Below are 18,856 nucleotides of genomic sequence, written 5' to 3'. Positions count from 1 at the left end.
ACTTGCCTGAATGCTTTTTAGTCAGATGATTTCTTCTTGCATGATGGAACGTTCTTCCCATCTCCCCACTGCCTAAATCTGTTCTAGAAGTTCCACCAACCCAAATCAGATTTTTTTTTTTGGGGGGGGGTGCACGGCTGGAAAGTGGAGGAACCCTCTTTCACAAGTACTATCCTTGCACAAGCAGAAAAACTTAGTTAAACACCAGCCAACATTTTTATTAGATTGTCAATCACTCGGGGTGCCTCACAGGAAGAAATGAAATAAACAAACAATGCTTATCTGGCTGTTATTTCAATCCTGTTCCCTTTACGATAGCTCTGTTTGGAACATTTTTTTAAAAAGAGCATTAGCAGGCTGCATTTTTTGAAAGCCACTTTGGGTTTGCTTGGTAAAGGGGAAAAAAGAAACAAAGAAAAGAACAAAGCAGAAATTCTAAAAACAATTCCTATAAAAATATTAGTAATCTGAGTTCTAGTTCCACCACCTTCTGGCTTGGAATTTTTTCAAATGGAAAACAAACGAACTCCTGCTCTTCTGTGGAGTTACTGGTGCTTTTGCCTTGTGTTGAGCAAAGGAGCTGAGCACTTTCAGCACCAGAGGCCTGGACAGCTCCCCCAGTCCCCAAGATGACCGGCAGGCAGGCAGGCAGGCAGGCGGACGGGCAGAGATACAGCCCAGTCTGAGCAGGTGGGTGGCTGGGCAGCTGGGCGGCCAGATCCGCCCCCCCCCCAGGCCTTGCAAGCAACTGGGGCTTTTGACCAGGCTCCTCTTGAGCAAGGCGGAAGAAGCTGCTGCTGCTGCTTGGCTCACGATGCCATGAGGCGCAGAACGGGGCCATGATGCAAAGGGAGACCAGCCCCCGCCATGGGGTGACCCGACTCCTTCCCACACCTGCCCTGCAAATGACACCAGCAGCTGCCACCTGCTCAGCCAAGCTACCCCAGGAAGAGGCCCCAACAGCTGCCAGGGAGGCTCCTGTCACTTCACACGCTCCCCACTGGTCAACACTGATGTTCTTCCCCCCCCCCCCCGGTTCCGGAGCACATTTGGGAAGGGAAGGGAAAGGCCTCACCACCCCCCACCCCCCGGAAAAGGAAGCCAAGGCAGTGGATGGCCAGGAATCATTGAGGGAGGGAGGGCAGCCAGCTACACACTCCTCTGCCCAGCGCAGACGGGGCCCTGGAATCACATGGCTGTTGCTGACTAGGAATGCTCTGACTCTGCTTACAACATTTAGGCCTCACCCAAAGAAGGCCTGCCCCCTTGCCAAAGGGACAGGCCAGCATTGTCCAGGGGGGGAAGAAAGGGGGGTGAAGAAAGGGGCCAGAGGCCAGATCTCACTAAGCACATGGCAAGGCCAGAGTAGTTAGTCCTGGGTCAGGGGGAGATCTGGAGTCCACGGAAGTGCATGTCTTGCACTGGTGGATGCCGACACCCAAAATATCTGGAGGGCGCCAGGTTGGCAGAGGCCTGAGAGGCTTTTATCTATTCACTCCTGCCCTGCGCAGAGCCAGCTCAGTTGGCTCTTTGCTGGGCAAGGGTGGCATGGAGGGGCATTGCAGCAAATGATGACATTTGGATCAGCAATAATGGAGGTGCCTGTGGAAATAAATGCAGGGGGATGCTGGCTGCCAGAAGTGTCCACAGCTGGCTTCCCAACTCCTAGGGCAGAGCTCACTGCTCATTTAAAGCATACTCAAAACACACGGAAAGCACATGAATTCCCTCAAAGAATCCTGGGAACTGTAGTTTGCCAAGGATGCAGGGAACTGTATTTCTGTGGGGGGGGGACTACAGTTCCCAGGATATTAGGGGGGGGTGTCATGTGCTTTAAATGTGTGTTGGATTTGCTTTAAATGGATGGTGTGGACCTGCCTCATGTCTCATCCATTCCACAGATCTCAAGTCTGCCCAGAAATTGTCCTACTCTGAGAGAACACACACACAGGTCATCAATGCCCAAGACCAGACCACCCGCTGGGCATTCCCCCCCCCCCCCGCACCACACAACCAAGAGAGGAGGAGGAGGAGGAGGAGGAAGACTACCTTGGTTCCATGGTAGAAGTCATCCACGCAGGTGGCGTTCATGAAGGTCTGGTGGAAGTGGGTGCTGGTATCGATGCCCCCTGGGATCACCAGCTTGCCGGTGGCATCGATGACCTTGGCTCCGCCGGGGATCATGAGCTCACGGCCCACCTGCTGGATGATGCCATTCTCAATGTAGACGTCGGCCTCCAGGGTGCAGTCGTCGTTCACCACCTTCCCCCCCTTGATGAGGATCCGCATCGTGGCAGCGTTGGCGAGCATGGCTCTGGCAAAGGAGGACAGGGCAAAGGAGGTCAGGGGTTGTGGACTCCCTCCCACTGGCAAGACTCCATAGGTCACAGGCCATCCATTTAACAGGCTCATGCCATTCCTAGCCCTCTCCTCTCCTTTTAAGACCATCTAGGTTGGCTGCCATCATTGTGGGAGGGAGTTCCACAGTTTAACTTATGCCCAGAGGCCACACGGCCCAGAGATCGCGTCCAAGGAGACAGCTGAGGGTCACAGCCACTGCAATTCAGAAAATGCACAGGCTGCTCCAGACCAGCTCCTCAGGCTCACAGAACACCCCAGCTGGAGGACATGGGCCCAGATTCACGCAGGTTGCTGCCCTGGTTGACGCAAGTGCAAGGAGTCCTGCTAGTGCAGTGTGATCTCCTCTCCCGAAATCTGCTTGGGGGGGCCAGGAGACCCCCCAGAGCTGGAGGTGGGGGGAAGAGAGGTCATTCTGCCTAGTGGAAAACAGAACTGCTTTTGCTGATGGAACAATTGCCTTAGCACTTCATGGAATTCTACCCATCGTCCGGGACAAGGGCACCTCCGCACCTTCTCTGAGAATGTGGCTCAGCCTCCAAGGCCTTTCTTGTGGCCCACTTACCCTGTGGCCGATCCTACCAGGAGGGAAAGTGAGGCAACAGCCTGTGGCAGCTGCTTTTAAGTGCCCTCAAAAGGCAGCCTATTGTCACTTCCGATTATCAACAGAGAGGGAAGGAGGGAGGGAGGGAGGGAGGCAGACGTGGGCACCAAAATAATTTGGCTGCAGGCTATGAGTGCCCTGACCAGGGGAGGGATTGGGGCAGCAGGTGCTACTCTGCCTCAGGCAGCACAATGTCTTGGGCTGGCCCTGCATCCGTCCTCTGAGGGAAGTATGGCTGGTGGGGATGAGGAACATGAGGCCCTGTGGGAACAAAACTGGTGCATGGCTTGCAGATGGATCAGCGTTCGAAATTCACCAGGTTCCAGGGGCTCTTTGCCCCCGGCTGTCGACCACTTGCAACCAAGTGAAGATGCCCAGGCGCCAGGGTGGCGTCTGATGTCTCCCCCATCTGGAGGTGCCTGTTTGGGGATCCACACACGAGAAACACACCCTGGTTTAAGGAGCAATTTGGAGCCTTGCATATATATTTGAGTTTCTAACACTGGGAAGGATGGCTCTCAATAGCTACTTGCCACAACAGCTGTGCTCTCCCCTCCACTGTCTGAGGCAGCCATTGCCTCCGAACACCAGTTGATGGAAGTGATGTGGGAGGTGGGGAATTGCTGCTGCACTCAGGTCCTGCTTATGGGCACTGGGTCAGTCCCTGTGGGAAAAGGAGCTGGACTAGATGGTCCCCCTTTGGCCTGATCCTGCTGCTGCTGCTGCTGCTGCAGGGCTCTTCTGACGGCCCAGAAACCATCTGAGCTGCCATGGAGGTTCAGGGAGAATCTGGTTGTTTGCTGTCAGAAGAGGTGGCTGGACTTGGCTAGGCCTTTGCTCTGAGGAGCCCTTCTTGACCGCCAGAACCTCTGCCTCCTTCTCGGCTGCTCCTGGCAGCTCTGCCATCCTACCGACAATATGCCCTTACGATGCTGCAGCTGCCTGGTCCTCTCCCCACCCCCACATATCTGCAAACATCCTCCATTCCTCTTTGGCAGCTGGAAGAAAAATATATTTAAAAAACAGCACCACCAAGACTGGCACAGCAAAGGGGGTCTCTGCTCCCCTCCCCTGGAAAGTCCTTCCTTTTGCAGCCACTCAGAAACCTCCTCTGCCTCCCTGGCATCCCGTTGCATAAAAGAGGCCCCCTGAACACGGCCTCCCTTGGCGGCAAACCCAGCCCCTCCATCAGCATCAGGAGCTCCCATTTGCCATGAAATCTGCGCAGTCAGACCTGACAGCTGCCGGCTCAGAGGCTCCCAGACAGACCATCAGCTCCTATTGTGTGAGAGAGGCGGGGACCGAAAGAAAAGGGGGAGGAGGGAGGGGTCTCCGGGAATCAAACAAAACCTGCATTCCCACAAGCTGGAGCTGGACCCAAAACCTGGAGGAGAGGGAGGCACGTTCCCTTTGGATGGCTGCAGGGTTGCAAATAGGGTCTACTCTGAAGCTGCAGTTGCAGAGAAGCAGAGGACCTTGGGAGAGCAAGCCTTGCCTGATCCTTGCAGGAGGGAGAAGCAGACGTCCCCCTCTGGGCTTGTTACACCAGGATCTCCCACAGCTTGGAACTGGCAGGCTAGGTATAGGGCCCAAGGCACAGTCAACTGGGGACAAGGCCGTGGGCTGACATTACCTGCCCCACCAGCCAGCCCTCAGGTCTGCAGCTGCTCGTGCCTTGATGGCGAATGAGGAAACCAGCTGGGTCTGTAGGACTGAGACCTCGGTACTGGGTACTCAGGTGCAGTATCAGAGCAGACCTGAATCTTGGGGAGGGAGAGTTGCTGTGGCCCATAGACATCCCATCTCATCATGTAGCTATGCAATGCGGCCCCCTCTCTCTTAGCAGTGGGAGGGGAAATGGGAGCCCTGAACATCAGGGCAGGGCATTGGCAGGGCACTCTTGCTCCCCACAAAGGAGCGCCTCCACTGCCCCCTCTTCAGCTGAGATTCCTGCATTGCAGGGGGTTGGACTAGATTATCCTCGGGGGTCCCTTCCAACTCTTGCGCAGTGTGGGGAGAGCACCAGGCAGACACAGAATACTCTACAGGAACACATGGAATGGGGCAGGCACCGCACAAGGCCAGCGGACCCGCCCGCCACAATCTGTATGCAGGATGAGGTGTGTTGAAGAAGTCTACCAGCATTTGGTTTTCAAAGATTTAGGAAGCTCAAAGGCACCCACAGATTGTTCACGCAGTTGTCAAAGCAGAATTGGAGACAACTCAAAGCTAACAGGCCCATGACCAGTGTGGACACAAGCAGGAAAGGGGATGCACAGAAAATGGGTCCAGACGGGTCCAGGAGGAGCATCAAAGCCACAGTCTCCGAGCGAGACCACCTCTCTAACAGTGGACTGAGGGGCAAAAGATTCTGCAGATCAACTTTCCCACCCCACTCACTAAGATGAGAGGCCCAGCAGCTCACAGAAGGGGCTTGCTGGTTTTACTCATTTATTTAACGAATTGTATATATCACTTGATGGATGTAAAACCTCAGAGAACCCTGCCCTCCCCCTCCCCCCCAGGAAGGGGCTTGCCTGGGCCAGGACAATTTGGTGCTGCTTCTCCAGAGGTCACAGGGTTGCCATACACCCAGAATTTCCCCGATATACCTGGAATACTGCAGTCGGAAGCTGTGTCCCAGCAGAAATTGGCAAAATGTCCAGGAAAATCCGGACGTATGGCAGCCCATGTCAGTAGTGTCATTTTTTTGCCAATTTTCCTTTAAAAATAGCTCAAAACCGTTAACAACTTTTGTGTCTGAATTTTCACTTTTTGGAAAATGGCAACCTGACCATATGAGGAGACATGGAGAAAACAAGTCAGTGTGGCCCATAGAGCAACTGCAGCCAGCAGCTGTGGACCTGACTGTCCCCCCCCCAAAAAAAACCCTTGGGGCCAGCCCCCTCTCCCCCCTTGCAGCAGCGGAGCAGGCAGCAGTGTCAGTCAGTGGGGAAAGAGCAGACCACCCTCTGCACAGAGGCCACTGAGCTCCAGGTGCAAGAAACACCCCCAGCTAAGGCGTAAGGCAGCCCTCAGGGAAGGATCCCACCCCCTGCAGACCAGGATGCCACCCTGTTGAGCAGCACAGCTTCCCTGGTTGGCCCTGCAGCCTCTCAGACCCAAGAGGCCCCCAAGTGTACATCCGCCACACCCTTCCGGCCAGCCTTCTCTTTGAAGGCTGACCCCCTCACTTCCTGGGGACCTGGCAGGCAGCCTAAGAAATGATCATACAGTGGTACCTCGGGTTACAGACGCTTCAGGTTACAGACTCTGCTAACCCAGAAATAGTACCTCGGGTTAAGAACTTTGCTTCAGGATGAGAACAGAAATCGCGCGGTGGCAGCAGGAGGCCCCATTAGCTAAAGTGGTACCTCAGGTTAAGAACAGTTTCCTGTTAAGAATGGACCTCCAGAAGGAATTAAGTTCTTAACCTGAGGTACCGCTGTAAATAGCAGCAGCAGCAGCAGCAGGAAGCAACCTTCACCCCAAGGTCCCTGAGCAGGGTGACAACAATTACAACACACTGAGAACAATTTCATGTTATAAAAAGGTCTGGCATGCCACATAAGCCAGCTTCTCTGTTCCTGAAATCAGAAGATTCTCAAGGGCCCACATTCCTGGGAGCCAAATGCAAGGTGCTGTGGTGACCCACAGATTCATAAACGGCTTGGCTGCCTCCTTCTCCTTGCTCTGAACACCCACAATCCATTTCCTTCCTTTCCTACCACTGCATAACTCCTCAGCACCCTCCACCTGCAGAATCCTTCCTCTCACTGCCAGGAGTTTGCAGGGGGGTCCTTTTAAACACACAAGCCCAGGGCTCAGGGCTCCTTCAGCACCCAGGTGACACAGAACACCATCCGCCACTACAACTAATCCAGAATGCAGCAGCCAGACTGGTGACTGGGAGCGGCCACCGAGACCACATAACACTGGTCTAGAAAGACCTACACTGGCTCCCAGTATGTTTCCGAGCACAATTCAAAGTGTTGGTGCTGACCTTGAAAGCCCTAAATGGCCTCAGTCCTGTATACCTGAAGGAGTGTATCCACCCGCATCGTCCATCCCGGACACCTGGGTCCAGCTCTGAGGGCCTTCTCGGTAGTGGCACCCACCCTGTAGAATGCCCTCCCACCAGATGTCAAAGAGAAAAATAACTACCCAACTTTTAGAAGACATCTGAAGGCAGCCCTGTTTAGGGAAGCTTTTAATGTTTAATAGGTTATTGTATTTTAGTGTTCTGTAGGAAGCCGCCCAGAGTGGCTGGGGAAACCAAGCCAGATGGGCGGGGTATAAATAATCAATTATTATCTATTATTATTATTATTATTATTATTATTATTATTATTATTATTTACTGGGATGGGTAAATGCTGGCCATTGTCCTCCCCAGGAGAGCAAGAGCCCCTTCACACACACACACACACACACACACACACACACACACACAGAGAGAGAGAGAGAGAGAGAGAGAAAGAAGCCTTTGTGTCCTGGGGGGTAGAACAGTCACTGGCTTTGTCCCATCCCCATTGTTCAAGCCCCCTCCCCATGACCCGCTGCACCCACCCTGCAAGGAACACACACTCAAGCCAATATTTCAAACTCCTGTGCCCCTGAGCTGGCTCTTCACATCCAAGCAGGATCTTTAGGGGCTCCAGGAGGAAGGAGGGAAAGGGGAGGAGACTTTGCAAAGTCTCGGAGGGTGCTGAGCACAATGCTCAGAGGGCGGGCAAAGCAGACCCAGGCCCCCTCCTTCAGGCTGTGCAGCGCTGAGGCAGCCCTTTCCATCCTCCCGTCAGCTGCAGCCCCACCAGAACCGGCAAGGGCGGGGGTCCCTGCCTAGCAGGCGTGCATACTAGACACATGGGGCAAAGATGTCCCCCAACCAGTGGCAGACCAACATTTTTGGAGCCCTGAACTGTCATGGGGGACCTTTCTGGGCAGCATTAGAAGCTCAGATAGTTGCCATTTGGGGGCTAGGCGGCTTGAAGCTTCTAGTTTTCAAAACGTCTTCTTAGTTCCTGAAATCCATTCTGATTGTGCAGATAAAATGCATTGCTAGTGTGAAAACAGGCAAGATCCAGGGATCCCCAGGCAGGCACCTCCAGGTAGTGGAGACGTCGGACACCATAATGGCGCCCGGGCATCTTCACTTGGTTGCAAGGGACCGATAGCCAGGTGCAAAATGCACCTGGCAAGTTTCAAACGCTGGGTGTGGCTAACCACTGTTCTGTTCTTCAATGCGGATGCTCCACAAGAGATCCCCACACCTTTACAACATCTGTGCTACTGACTCTCAAATTTTGGGATTTGTGAAATATACACAACAACAAAATACTCACTTTCAGTTGTGCCACCCAAAGTGGGTCACATAGACCCTAAAGTTGCTTTTGGGGCCCCTCTGGGATTAGGCTGTCCATGAATTGTGTTCCTGCAGGACATCACCTCCCACCAGTTTCTCAACAAGGCTGCCGGCAGCCCCCAACTCCTCCTCAGGACACGCAGCGGGGGGAACAGAGGCTCCCCCCTCCGTCTTGCCTCAAAAGGACACACAGGAGCCAGGGCGGTGCAGCTGCCCAGAGAGAGGAGGGAAAGCAAGATCAGACACAAGAGCACCCTGGGGCCACAGGCACACGCAGACACTCCTGTGGAGAGCCTGGGACCCCCACCACTTGCCAAGACCCCCAACTCTTTCCCAAGGCTGCCTGGTGCACTGCTGCAGCACAGACGAAAGCAGGTCCCTTTTAACAAGGAACGCTGGGGGAAAGCTTAATGAGCAAGCGGGGGCTGGTGCAGATGCCAAGCAATGACACATCGGAGGAGTGCCTGAGACACCCCCCCCCTCCGTTCTTTGTTTTGAAGTCCTTGCAGGGAGCGCTGACAGCCTGCTGAAGCCGAGAGTCATTACAGGGAGACATCTGAGGATCCAGAGGCAGGCAAGCGCCTCGCATGGCACAGCACACAACGGCAGCGGATCCTTTAGAGATCGGCACATTTCTAGCAGCCATTACGGAACATGGAGAACCTGAGAGGAGCCTGTCCGCCTGCCGGATCAGGCCAAAGCCCACCCCCCTGCCCTCACAGTGGCCAACCAGACGCCCCCAAGCAGGACTCAAGTGCAAGAGCAACATCACCCCCCCCCCGTGGTTTCCAGCAGCTGGCATTCAAAAGCATGACCCCCCCCCCCCGCAAAAGGGACCCAGCCGACCCTGGAACAGAGAGTAGCCCCAAGAGCTGCTTCTGCTCAACTCCTCCCCTCATATCTTTGCCTAGGCTGCTGGGTCATGTGATGGGGTATAAATGTATGGGGTATTTTTTAAAAAATTGTTGTTGTTGTTGTTATTCAGACCATGGCACATGGAGTTTTCTATCTAAAAACGCTTCTGCTCTTTTCTGTTGCTGTCCAAGGCTTTCAGGTAGAGATATGAAGGCCTCAGAAAACACTGGGGAAATGTGACCATGTCCCCAATTTTTTCTGTTACCCTCCCCCTCACTTATTTTGGAGAAAACCTTCCCCCAATTTTTCTTCAGGCTTTCACATTTCTACTTTGGGGGGAGGCTTCCCAGCCACCTGACCAGCCAGTTATAAAAACTCGAGGCAACTCATAGATAGGCAACGGCCCCCATTTAGGCATAGCCGGTTTAATGGTGAAGGTTGAAGGGCAGACTTCACCACCCTGGAAGCAAGGGCAAGAGGGAACCGCGAGGAATAATCAGAAATGGAGGATCAGTGGAATGGTGGGTGCTGACTCTGGGTCAGGAGGTTCATTCCCACTTGAGGAAGCCTGAGATGAGCGTCTCCTTCTGCAGCTGCGTGTCACTTGGGCCAGAGGCCGACAAGGCGGTCCAGCAGTGCCTCCATGCTCAGGACGCTCTCGCTGCGCCACAGCCAGTTAGAATCATAGAATCCTAGAGTTGGAAGAGACCACAAAGGCCATCGAGTCCAATCCCCTGCCAAGCAGGAAACAAGTTCAGCATCTTCAGCCACACCTTGGCTGACACAGTGGCGCAGGAGGAGGAGGCCGCTGACGAGAAAGGGGGAGGTTACGCAAGTCCGTCTCCCCCCCCCCCCCCTGGCAGGGAGGAGAGGCTGTGATGGAGATGCTGAAGGAGCCCCAGCAGGATCCCGGCGGCCTGGATGAGCTCACAGCCAGCGACTCGGAGCTGCGTGCGCCTGGGTGCTCTGGGCCTCTCCCACTCTTGTCTGCTAGCAAGTCTCTAATTCTGCTTGCTTGGTTGGCGGCAACATTTAATCAGCTGGGATTCCAGAGCAATGCATCCCTCTTTCCAGTTTAGAGTTCCCTCTGGACTAGGGACTCCTGGCCCAAAACCAACAAGGCCAAATGCACCAGAGACAAATGTGAAGCGCTGCGTTTAGGTTCAAAGCCAAATCAAATGCATGGGAGAGATCTGACTTGGCAGCACCTCATGTGCAAGGGGGGGGGCGTGTTGAGCGGATCTTAACCTGGACTGGGGCCACCAGTGTGATTCAGCTGCAAGAGAAAAGCTAATGCAGCTTCTCAAGTGTCCTTAGCAGGAGCACAACGTCCAGATCACAGAAGCAACAGTCCCACTCTCTCCTGGACAGGCCTGTGGCAATTCTGGGGGCCACATTTTAAGGAAGACCTGGACAACCTGGAAAAACGCGTCCAGAAAAATACAATGAAGATGATAAGCACCCTGGAACCCAAGTCCTGTGTTTTTCTTGGAGGAGAATAGCTTAGGGGGATGCATGATAATATCCCACCAAACATCACAACTTCTTCAGTGTCAAAAAGGTTGGAGGAGACCCAAGTCAGCTGAAGCACCAAAGGCAAAGATGGTCCTATCTTGGAGAAGACACTAGCCCCTTGCAAGGGGTAATACCCCCCCCCCCAAGATACGCAAAGAATCCCTCCCCTCCAGGAAAAGATGTGCTTTAGCCGCATCTCCCTGCTGACCCTTCTGGCATTCTGACACTCGGCTAGAGCCACTCTTCCTTTGTTGCGTGAGAGTGGCTGCTGCTGCATGCAGCAAAGGAAGAGTGGCTCTAGCCGAGTGTCTGCCAGAAATTCTCTGCCTGAAATCCTGAACAGCCTCTGCCGGTCAGTGTGGACAACACCGGGCTAGATGGAACTATGGCTGCTGCCTATGTCTCATCAGGGTCTGTGCCAGCTCAGGTGCCCAGCCCAGGGTGTGGCACCCTCAACAGGAAAAGTGACAGCACAGATCCCTCCTGCTGGGAATCTCAAGACCAACCTCCCAGGGGGACGTCCCCCACCCACCAGACTGGGCTACAGACAGAAGTGTCTTGGTTGGGAAAGGGAGTGGAATCAGCCCCTCAACACCACCACTCTCACCCAGCTCTGGTCACCTGGAACTGTGTTGAAGTCAACCAGGTTTCCTCCAAATTCCCGCCAGCCCCAGCAAGCACGGCTATTATGGGAGTTCTTGTCCAAAGTGCCCAGGGGGCACCTGGTGGGCAAAGGTCAGCCTGAACATGGAAACCTATTGAAGGAGACAGGAGCCTCACTCGTCCGTCTGAAGGGCAGGCAGAAGATCACCTTTCCCTGGTACCTGTGGAGAGGAAAAGAGGAAGGAGCAGGAGGAAAACCCCTTCAGCGGGTAATTCTTCTGATTTCATGAGATGTCTCAGAAGAAAACAACAAAGCTGAACGGAATGATGGCCTGGAGTTCGTATGATCTTATTGTTTCAATAAATTAAAGGCAGCCTTTGGCTGAGAGGCTGGATAGACAGAGTCTTTGCCCTTCTTCCCACCCACCTTCCCCGCAGTGCTGAGGCACCTTGAAAACTAGCAAATTTACGATGGCATCAGTCCACAAAAGCTGATGCCGTAATTAATCTGTTGGTCTTTACGTTCCTGCAGTGTTATTTGCGGCTTTAATAAAAAGTGGGAATTTGTATTTCCAATGATTGACTGATCTTTCCCACACAGTATTTTTTGCTACTTCAGATTATGACTTGGAGCTGCTACTCAGAGTCCAGAATCCCAACCCTGAGCTAAAGCAAGACCTGCAGGTCCCTGGATTCATTTGTCAATGAGGCAAAGGCCTTGCCAGAGAAGACCAGGGCATTAAGAGGGGAGCCGCAGATCAGCGGCTGAGCACCCCTACTCGACACAGAAGGCCCTTGGCACAATCCCCAGTTGCTCCCCTGCCCCAAACACCAGAGAGCTGGGAAGCATGAGGGGGATGCTGTTTCTCAAGGAGAAGAGGGCTGCTTGAGCACCAGCAGATCCGTGTGCAGGGATGGTTTGTTTGGACTGGAGGGAAGGTGCCTTTCGGGACCAGAGTCCAGACCACCCACACTTGATATTCTAGTTGCCACCACCTCAGGGCAAGAGGAAGGGGGGCATAGCCTCAAAAAGAGGGGCTATGGAGGCCAAAGAGCCTCCAGCCCCCACCAGTCACCCTGACCTCCACTCAAGCCAAATATGGAAGACCAGCAGTCCATTGGGCAGGTCCTCCAGACCCAAGCTTCACCCAAAAGCCAAGATGCAACTCCTCATGGAGAAGGTCTGAACACACCTGAGGACACACCTCACTCACCTGGCAATTAGGAAGCTACAGACATCAGAGGCTGAAGTTCAAGCCCCTGGGCTGGGGTGAGAGACCCCAACTGCCAACACCCTGCCCAGCCAAAGAGCTTCTTCGTGGAATCATAGAATTGTAGAGTTGAAGGGACCCCCCAAAGGGTCATCTAGTCCAACCCCCTGAAATGCAGGAATCACAGAATCCCTGAGAGATGGCCACCCTGCCTCTGTTTCAAACCCTTCAAGGAAGGAGAGTCCACCACCTTCTGAAGTTATCCGCTCCGCTATCAGAAAGTTCTTCCTAATGTTTACTCATAATCTCCTTTCTTTTCATTTGGATCCATTGCTGTGGTGCAGGAAACAAGCTATGGTGTCACTGGGCCCCTCATTTCCTAGTACTAAGGGAAGCCGCAGTCCAAGGGGAATCTGGACCAAAGAACCATGACAGTGAGCCTCCCCCTCCAGGGCTCCAGTAGGGAGCCTCAGAAGACCCTGATGCTGCACAGGTGGCACCTGGACCAATGACCCATCCATGCACCGGGAGCTCAGTAGTATCAAATCCTCAGGAGCATCAACAGGCTCCAAGTGCCCCAAAGAGGACCTAGTCCCATCCTTGCACCAATGAAAGCTCCAAGGGCGTCAGGCTCAAGGGAGAAGAGGGATCAGCCCACCTTTCCCAGCCTCTTTGGCCAATTCCAACCTGTAAGCCTAAATGCTACGCTCACAGCCCAGAGTTCAGACCTTCCAGTTGTAGCACATGCACACACCCTGCAGAAAGTGGAAGAAGACACATGCCCTTCTCAGCCCCAAGTGCTCACAAGCAATGCACCAAAGTACAACAAAACAGAAATTCTCAAAGATGCCACACTTTTCATTTGCTCCCCACACTGATCCAGGTTTTTTCAACCATCCGTATTTCATGATGCTTTGAAAATTGAAGAACTGTAGAGGAATAGAATGATCAAAGGAGCATGTTACACTTCCAAGCAGATAAACAGTCTAAAAATCAACCTCTGGCAGCTCTCTATTTTTATACTGAGAAAAGAGGCAAAAACAGGATACATTAAAACCATCTGATGTGCTGATGATGGTCCCACAAGGCAGTCTTTGCCAACTTGGCCAGCCAACCTCTGCTTTAAAATCTCCAGTGAAGGAGAGTCCACCACCTCACAAAGGAGTCCATTCCACTGTCCAACAGTTCTTCCTGATGTTTCGTCAGAATCTCCTTTCTTGGAACTTGAATCCATTGATTCTACCCTCTGGAACTAGAAAAAAAAAAGCTTGTTCCCTCTTCCATGTGACAGCCTTTTGAGATATCTGAAGATGGCTCTCATATCTTCTCTCAGTCTTTTTTCCAGACTCCTTCAATCATTCCTCATAAGGCTTGATCTTCTTGGTCACCCTCCTCTGCATACGTTCCAGCTTGTCAACAACTTTTTGAAATTACAGCACTCAGAACTGGACACAGTATTCCAGGTGTGGCCTGACCAAGGCAGAACAGAGTGGGAATATTACTTTCCGTGATCTGGACACGAGACTTCTGTTGATGCAGCCTGGAATAGCATTAGCTTTTCCTTTCTTTCTTTTTTGCTGAAGGAGCATTTCCACCCACATCGTTCAGCCTGGACACTAAAGTCCAACTCCCAGGACCTTATTGTGGTTCCCTCACTGCGAGAAGTAACCAGGCAGAAGGACTTTTCGATAGTCTCACCCACCCTGCACAACACCCTCCTGGAAAATGTCAACGAATTGAACAGCTATATCATTTTTTGCAAACATCTGAAGGAAGTTCTGTTTTGGGGAGCTTTTAATGTTTGATGTTGTTTTTTCCTGTATTTTTGTTGGAAGCTGCCCAGAGTGGCTGGGGCAACACAGTCAGGTAGGCAGGGTATAAGAAATATAGGGCGGCATATAAATTAAATAAAAAATCATCATCATCACACGCTTGGCTTGTGTTAAGCTTGGGGTCTGCTAAGACCCCAAGCTCCTTTTCAAGCGTCCTACTAATAAGCCAAGTGTCCCAGTGCAGCTGGTTCTTCCTTCCTAAGTGCAGAGAACCTGACATTTGTCCCTGTTTAAGTTCATTTTGTTAGTTTGGGCCCAGGTCTTCTATCTGATAAGGTCATTTTGAATTCTGATTCTGCTTTCTGCGGCATTAGCTACCACTCCCAGTTTGGTGTCATCTGCAAATTGGATGAGGACCCCCTCAATTCCTTCATCCAAGTCATTTATAAAGACCTTGAACAACAACGGGCCCAGGACAGAACCCTGCAGCACCCCACTTGTCACTTTTCCCCAGTATGACGAGGAACCAGACGCTTGGACTCCAACTCCCATCAGCCCCCGGGAGCAGCAGCACAAATCATCTGGAAGGCACAGGTTGGCGATGGCAGCTATAAAACAATGGGGGCGAAACTAAGTCAATGGCGTGTTAAAAGCTTCACCCGGGAAAGGCATTCTCAGCCCTCCTTAGCCGGCATCTGCCTAGCATTCCCAGAAACATCTAAGAGAAATCAGAAGGTAGAAGTGCAGGCAAAAGCGAGCAGAAGCTGACGCCACATCCTGGTTGCAAAGAGGCAGGGCATAGAAGTTTAGGACACTGGCTCACGGCAGCCGCCCCTCCACCATCCAACCAGACCGCTGACCGTCATGGACAGCCTTTGTCTTAAAGGCCGCAGAATGCACAGAATAATTGCTTGTTACAAGCAATAAGCAATACTTGGGTGGATTCAAGATCCCTGGGCGAGAGGTTGGGCTCTCGAGTCCCAGCAGGAAGTGAATGTTCATTCCATCCCCATCTATCAGGGAGGGCGGCCTCAGAGCGCAGCCCCTGAGTCTGTTTGCTAGACGGTTGGACTAGACGACCTGTGGGGTCCATCTCCAGTGCTACAATTCTACAATTCTATGACCTCAACTACATTGCTTGACGGCAGCTTGTTCTTACAACAATGCACTTGTCTCAGTATGCAAGAAGAAGAAACACACTCACAGTGGAAATGGAAATAACTATGGACTAAGGCAGAGGTTTTTAAACTGTGGTCGCCAACCTGATGCCCAGAAATCTCCACTTAGTCGCAACTGGACCCACGTCGGTGGCAAAGCGCGCCTGGCAAATCTCGAGCGCTGCTTCCCACCAGAAAAAGGCTTCTCCACACCCCTCCTGTCTTCAGCCTTTTGCACTGCTACTGCGGGGGGGGGGGGGCTCCCTGGCCTGCGTTTATTTTGCAGGGGGCCTTCCACACAGAGAAGCATTGTATTTTCCCCAGAGTGTGGAAGCTGGCGGCCAATCAGTCATTGTTTGCTGCTCCGGCACCCCTCCCCCAGCACAGGCCAACCTGACTCAAGGTTTTGTTTGCTTCTGACAGGCAGCTACTGTCCCGGTCCCATCGCCAAGCAACACGGAGGGAGGGCCAGGACCCCCAGCAGAGCCCTGGGCTGGGGTGCCAACAGGGACACCACTTCCCAGCAGACCTTCTGACCTTCTTCATACCCTTGTGATGGGATGGTCCTTTGGCCAGCCCTACAGGAGAGAAAGCTGGGTAGAGGCGGCACTGTTGCCTATACCTTGGATGGATTCCGAGCGGCACAGAAAAGTGTTTCCAGTTCCCGAGCATCATTCGCAAGCCTCAAAGCATGGGTGGGAAATAGACACACTGGGTTTTTTTCTGACAAAAGCTACATGGCATTTAGCATTAGCCGAAAAATTAACTCATAAATTATGCGTTGCCAAAGGCTCAGAGGACCCAGATTTGGTGCTGCTTGGTGGGTTTTTATCTTATAGCTCAACAAATGCAGACAGCCCGGACTCCCCCTCCACAACACTACCTGAAATTTGGCTTTCCTAATGGTCTTCAAGTACTTTGCCAACCTAATTTTAAGTCTCTCCCGGATTTACCGTGAGGCTTTTTCTATTTCTATTATTTCCATTGGATTCATTTGCTTGCTTTACTTCAATCAAATCTCTAACTACTAAGAAATAATAATAATAATAACAACCAGAACAAAAACAGCAGGATCTGCCTACAGCTTTTTCTTTGATGAAGCAGCCAGAGGTTAAGACAAGGTGTCAGAACTATGAGGCATCTCTCCCCTGCTTTGCAGCCCACTGCCTGCATGCTCCCCATAGGCTCACTCCCAGAGGGGGAAACTGAGGAAGGGTACACTGGGGGGCATCTGCCCCGCCCCCCATGGCACACATGGATGCCAGCATCAGACTTCACAGCATCCAGTGGACTTGCAAGGAAACAAATCCCACCAAATTCCGTGGTTCCTACTTCTGCAGCTGCCGAGATCCTCCTTCTCAGGCCAGACAGAAGCTACTTGCAGTTCACAGGCAACGGCTCATAGCCAGCAAGGAGATGGGGGCGCAAGATGCACCCATGCACACGCCCCTCTGCCACAGGGGCAGGGTCAACCTTTGCAAGCCTGGGGTGCCTTCTGGACGCGAACCAATCCAACACAAAACAAAGCTGCACCAACCGCAAAGTGCGGAAGTGCCCCCCCCCAGCCCTAGGCAGGAGGGGAGCCTGGGGTCCAGAGAAAGCAAAGGAAGAGGGTGGTGCTTTCTGTTGAGACACCAACATCTTCAGAGTAATCAATATCACACCACCACGCAGGCCGTGCCCCCCCCACCCCCCCATGGAGCGGCAGCAAGACTCTGATTGTTCCTCCCCGTTAAAAGGAGGCAGGTATGACACAGGCAGCAGTGGCGGCGGCGGCGGCAGCTGCTGTGGGTGCCATTGATCCCCCTTCTGTGGGGTGGGGTGGGGTGGGGTGGGGTGGGGCAGGCAGATTGAGTGTCTGGGTGGGGACCAGGCGGGTGGGGTGAACTGGCGTGACTCCTCCATCAGACCATAATCCTTGCTCCGAGGAGATTACTCCTGACTCTGGTGGGGATGCTGGGTGGGTCCCTCAGGGGCCTACGGGGGGGGGCGGGGGGCGAGGCAACTGGGTCAGCCTTTGGGGCCGCTGCAATGGGGCAAGGCGGTGGGGCAAGTCCCCGAGGGGGGCAGGGGATGCCTCTGCTGCTCAGATCTCCATCTCGGACTCCAAGATGCTGGTCGGCCCCAGGTGGCCCCCGGAGTCTGTGACCCCCCCAGCCCCATGCTTTTTTTTGGGGGGGGGGATCGAGGGGCCCTGCCCGGGTCTTGCGCCTCCCCCCCTCCAAGAGAGCCACCGCCTGCAGGGAGAGAGCCATGCCGCCGCCGCCTCCGCTCTTGCCGTGCCTCAGTTTCCCCATCGCCCAGCCCGGCCGGAGCAGCACAAAGCGCCCAGCCCCGGCCATTGTCAGCGGCGTCGCCGGCGCGCCCCCCCCCCCCCCGCCGAAGGGCCGGACCCGCCTCTCCCTCCCTCCCTCCCCCCGGGCCGGGGCAGCGCCCACCCCAGACAAAGGCCCCGCCGCCCCCGCCCCCGCCCCCCGGAGCAGCACAAAGCCCGGCCGCGAGGGGCCCGGGGGGGCGAGGCCCGGCGGGGGGGGGCTGCGGACAAGGCGGGCGGGAGGCGCCCCCCCCCGGGGTCCCGGGCCGCGCTGCTTCTCCCCCCCCCTCACCGGCTCTCCTCGGCGCCGCCCTCCTCCCCGTCCGCGCCGCCGCCGCCGCCGCCGCCGCCTCACCTGCTTCCCTCGCCGCGCGCGCGCGCGCCAGCCAGGGGGCGGGGCCAGCTCGCGCCCGCCCGCCCGCCCCTCGCCGCCCGGGCCAATCGCCGCGCCGGCGGGTCCCCGCGAGGGGCGGGGCCGAGGGACCAGGGCGCGGCCGCCTCCATCCTGGCGTCGCCATGGCGACGGGGCCTGCTCGCTCCGGGGACCCGGGCCAAGCCTCGCGGGCCGCTTTGTTTCGGGGTGGGCCTCCAGGCCAGGCCGGGGGGGCGGGGACAGCCGGGGGGGGGGCCGAGGTTTTGGACCGCAGGGGCCGCCTGTCGTAGCCACCATCTCACGCAGCATCCCGTCGCCAAATAACCCCGCGCAAGCTGCGCCTGCAGGTAGACTGCCTCTGGAGCTGGAGGTTCCATTAGGACAGCCCAGCTGCTGGATCAGGCCCAATCTCTGCCTATTGTCCAGCATCCTCGCAGTGACCAACCAGAAGCCCCCCAGGGAAAGTCGACAGGAGGATTCCAGGACAAGGCCACTTTCACTCTCCAGTGGTTTCCAGCACAGCCATCAACAGCCCTCTCCTCCGCCATTACGGAGTGCTCACTGGCCCTGAGGGCTCCCTGGAAGGACAGATCCTGAAGCTGAGGCTCCAAGACTTTGGCCACCTCAGGAGAAGAGAAGACTCCCTGGAAAAGACCCTGATGTTGGGAAAGATGGAGGGCACAAGGAGAAGGGGACGATGGAGGACGAGATGGTGGGACAGGGTTCTCA

The 18,856-nt window shown here is 54.5% G+C and overlaps 1 protein-coding gene across 2 annotated transcripts in view; it reads right to left on the bottom strand.

Moving 5' to 3' along the window:
* The window catches only part of DPYSL5 (dihydropyrimidinase like 5), a 36,732-nt gene extending 18,607 nt beyond the window's left edge, over positions 1–18,125 (bottom strand). For both annotated transcript variants that reach the window (XM_081854766.1, XM_081854767.1), the window contains exons 1-2: positions 18,047–18,125; positions 2,050–2,314 (exon numbers count right to left, since the gene is read on the bottom strand). In XM_081854766.1, the coding sequence (XP_081710892.1) occupies positions 2,050–2,310 (261 nt within the window). In that variant the 5' untranslated portion in view covers positions 2,311–2,314; positions 18,047–18,125. The remainder of the gene's footprint in view (positions 1–2,049; positions 2,315–18,046) is intronic.
* Between the last annotated feature and the right edge of the window lie 731 nt (positions 18,126–18,856).

Source organism: Podarcis erhardii, assembly GCF_964252035.2.
Source record: "Podarcis erhardii genome assembly, chromosome: 3".
NCBI lineage: Eukaryota > Metazoa > Chordata > Lepidosauria > Squamata > Lacertidae > Podarcis > Podarcis erhardii.
The sequence above is the reverse complement of the archived record's forward strand: the minus strand, read 5'-3'. Positions and strand labels throughout refer to the sequence as shown.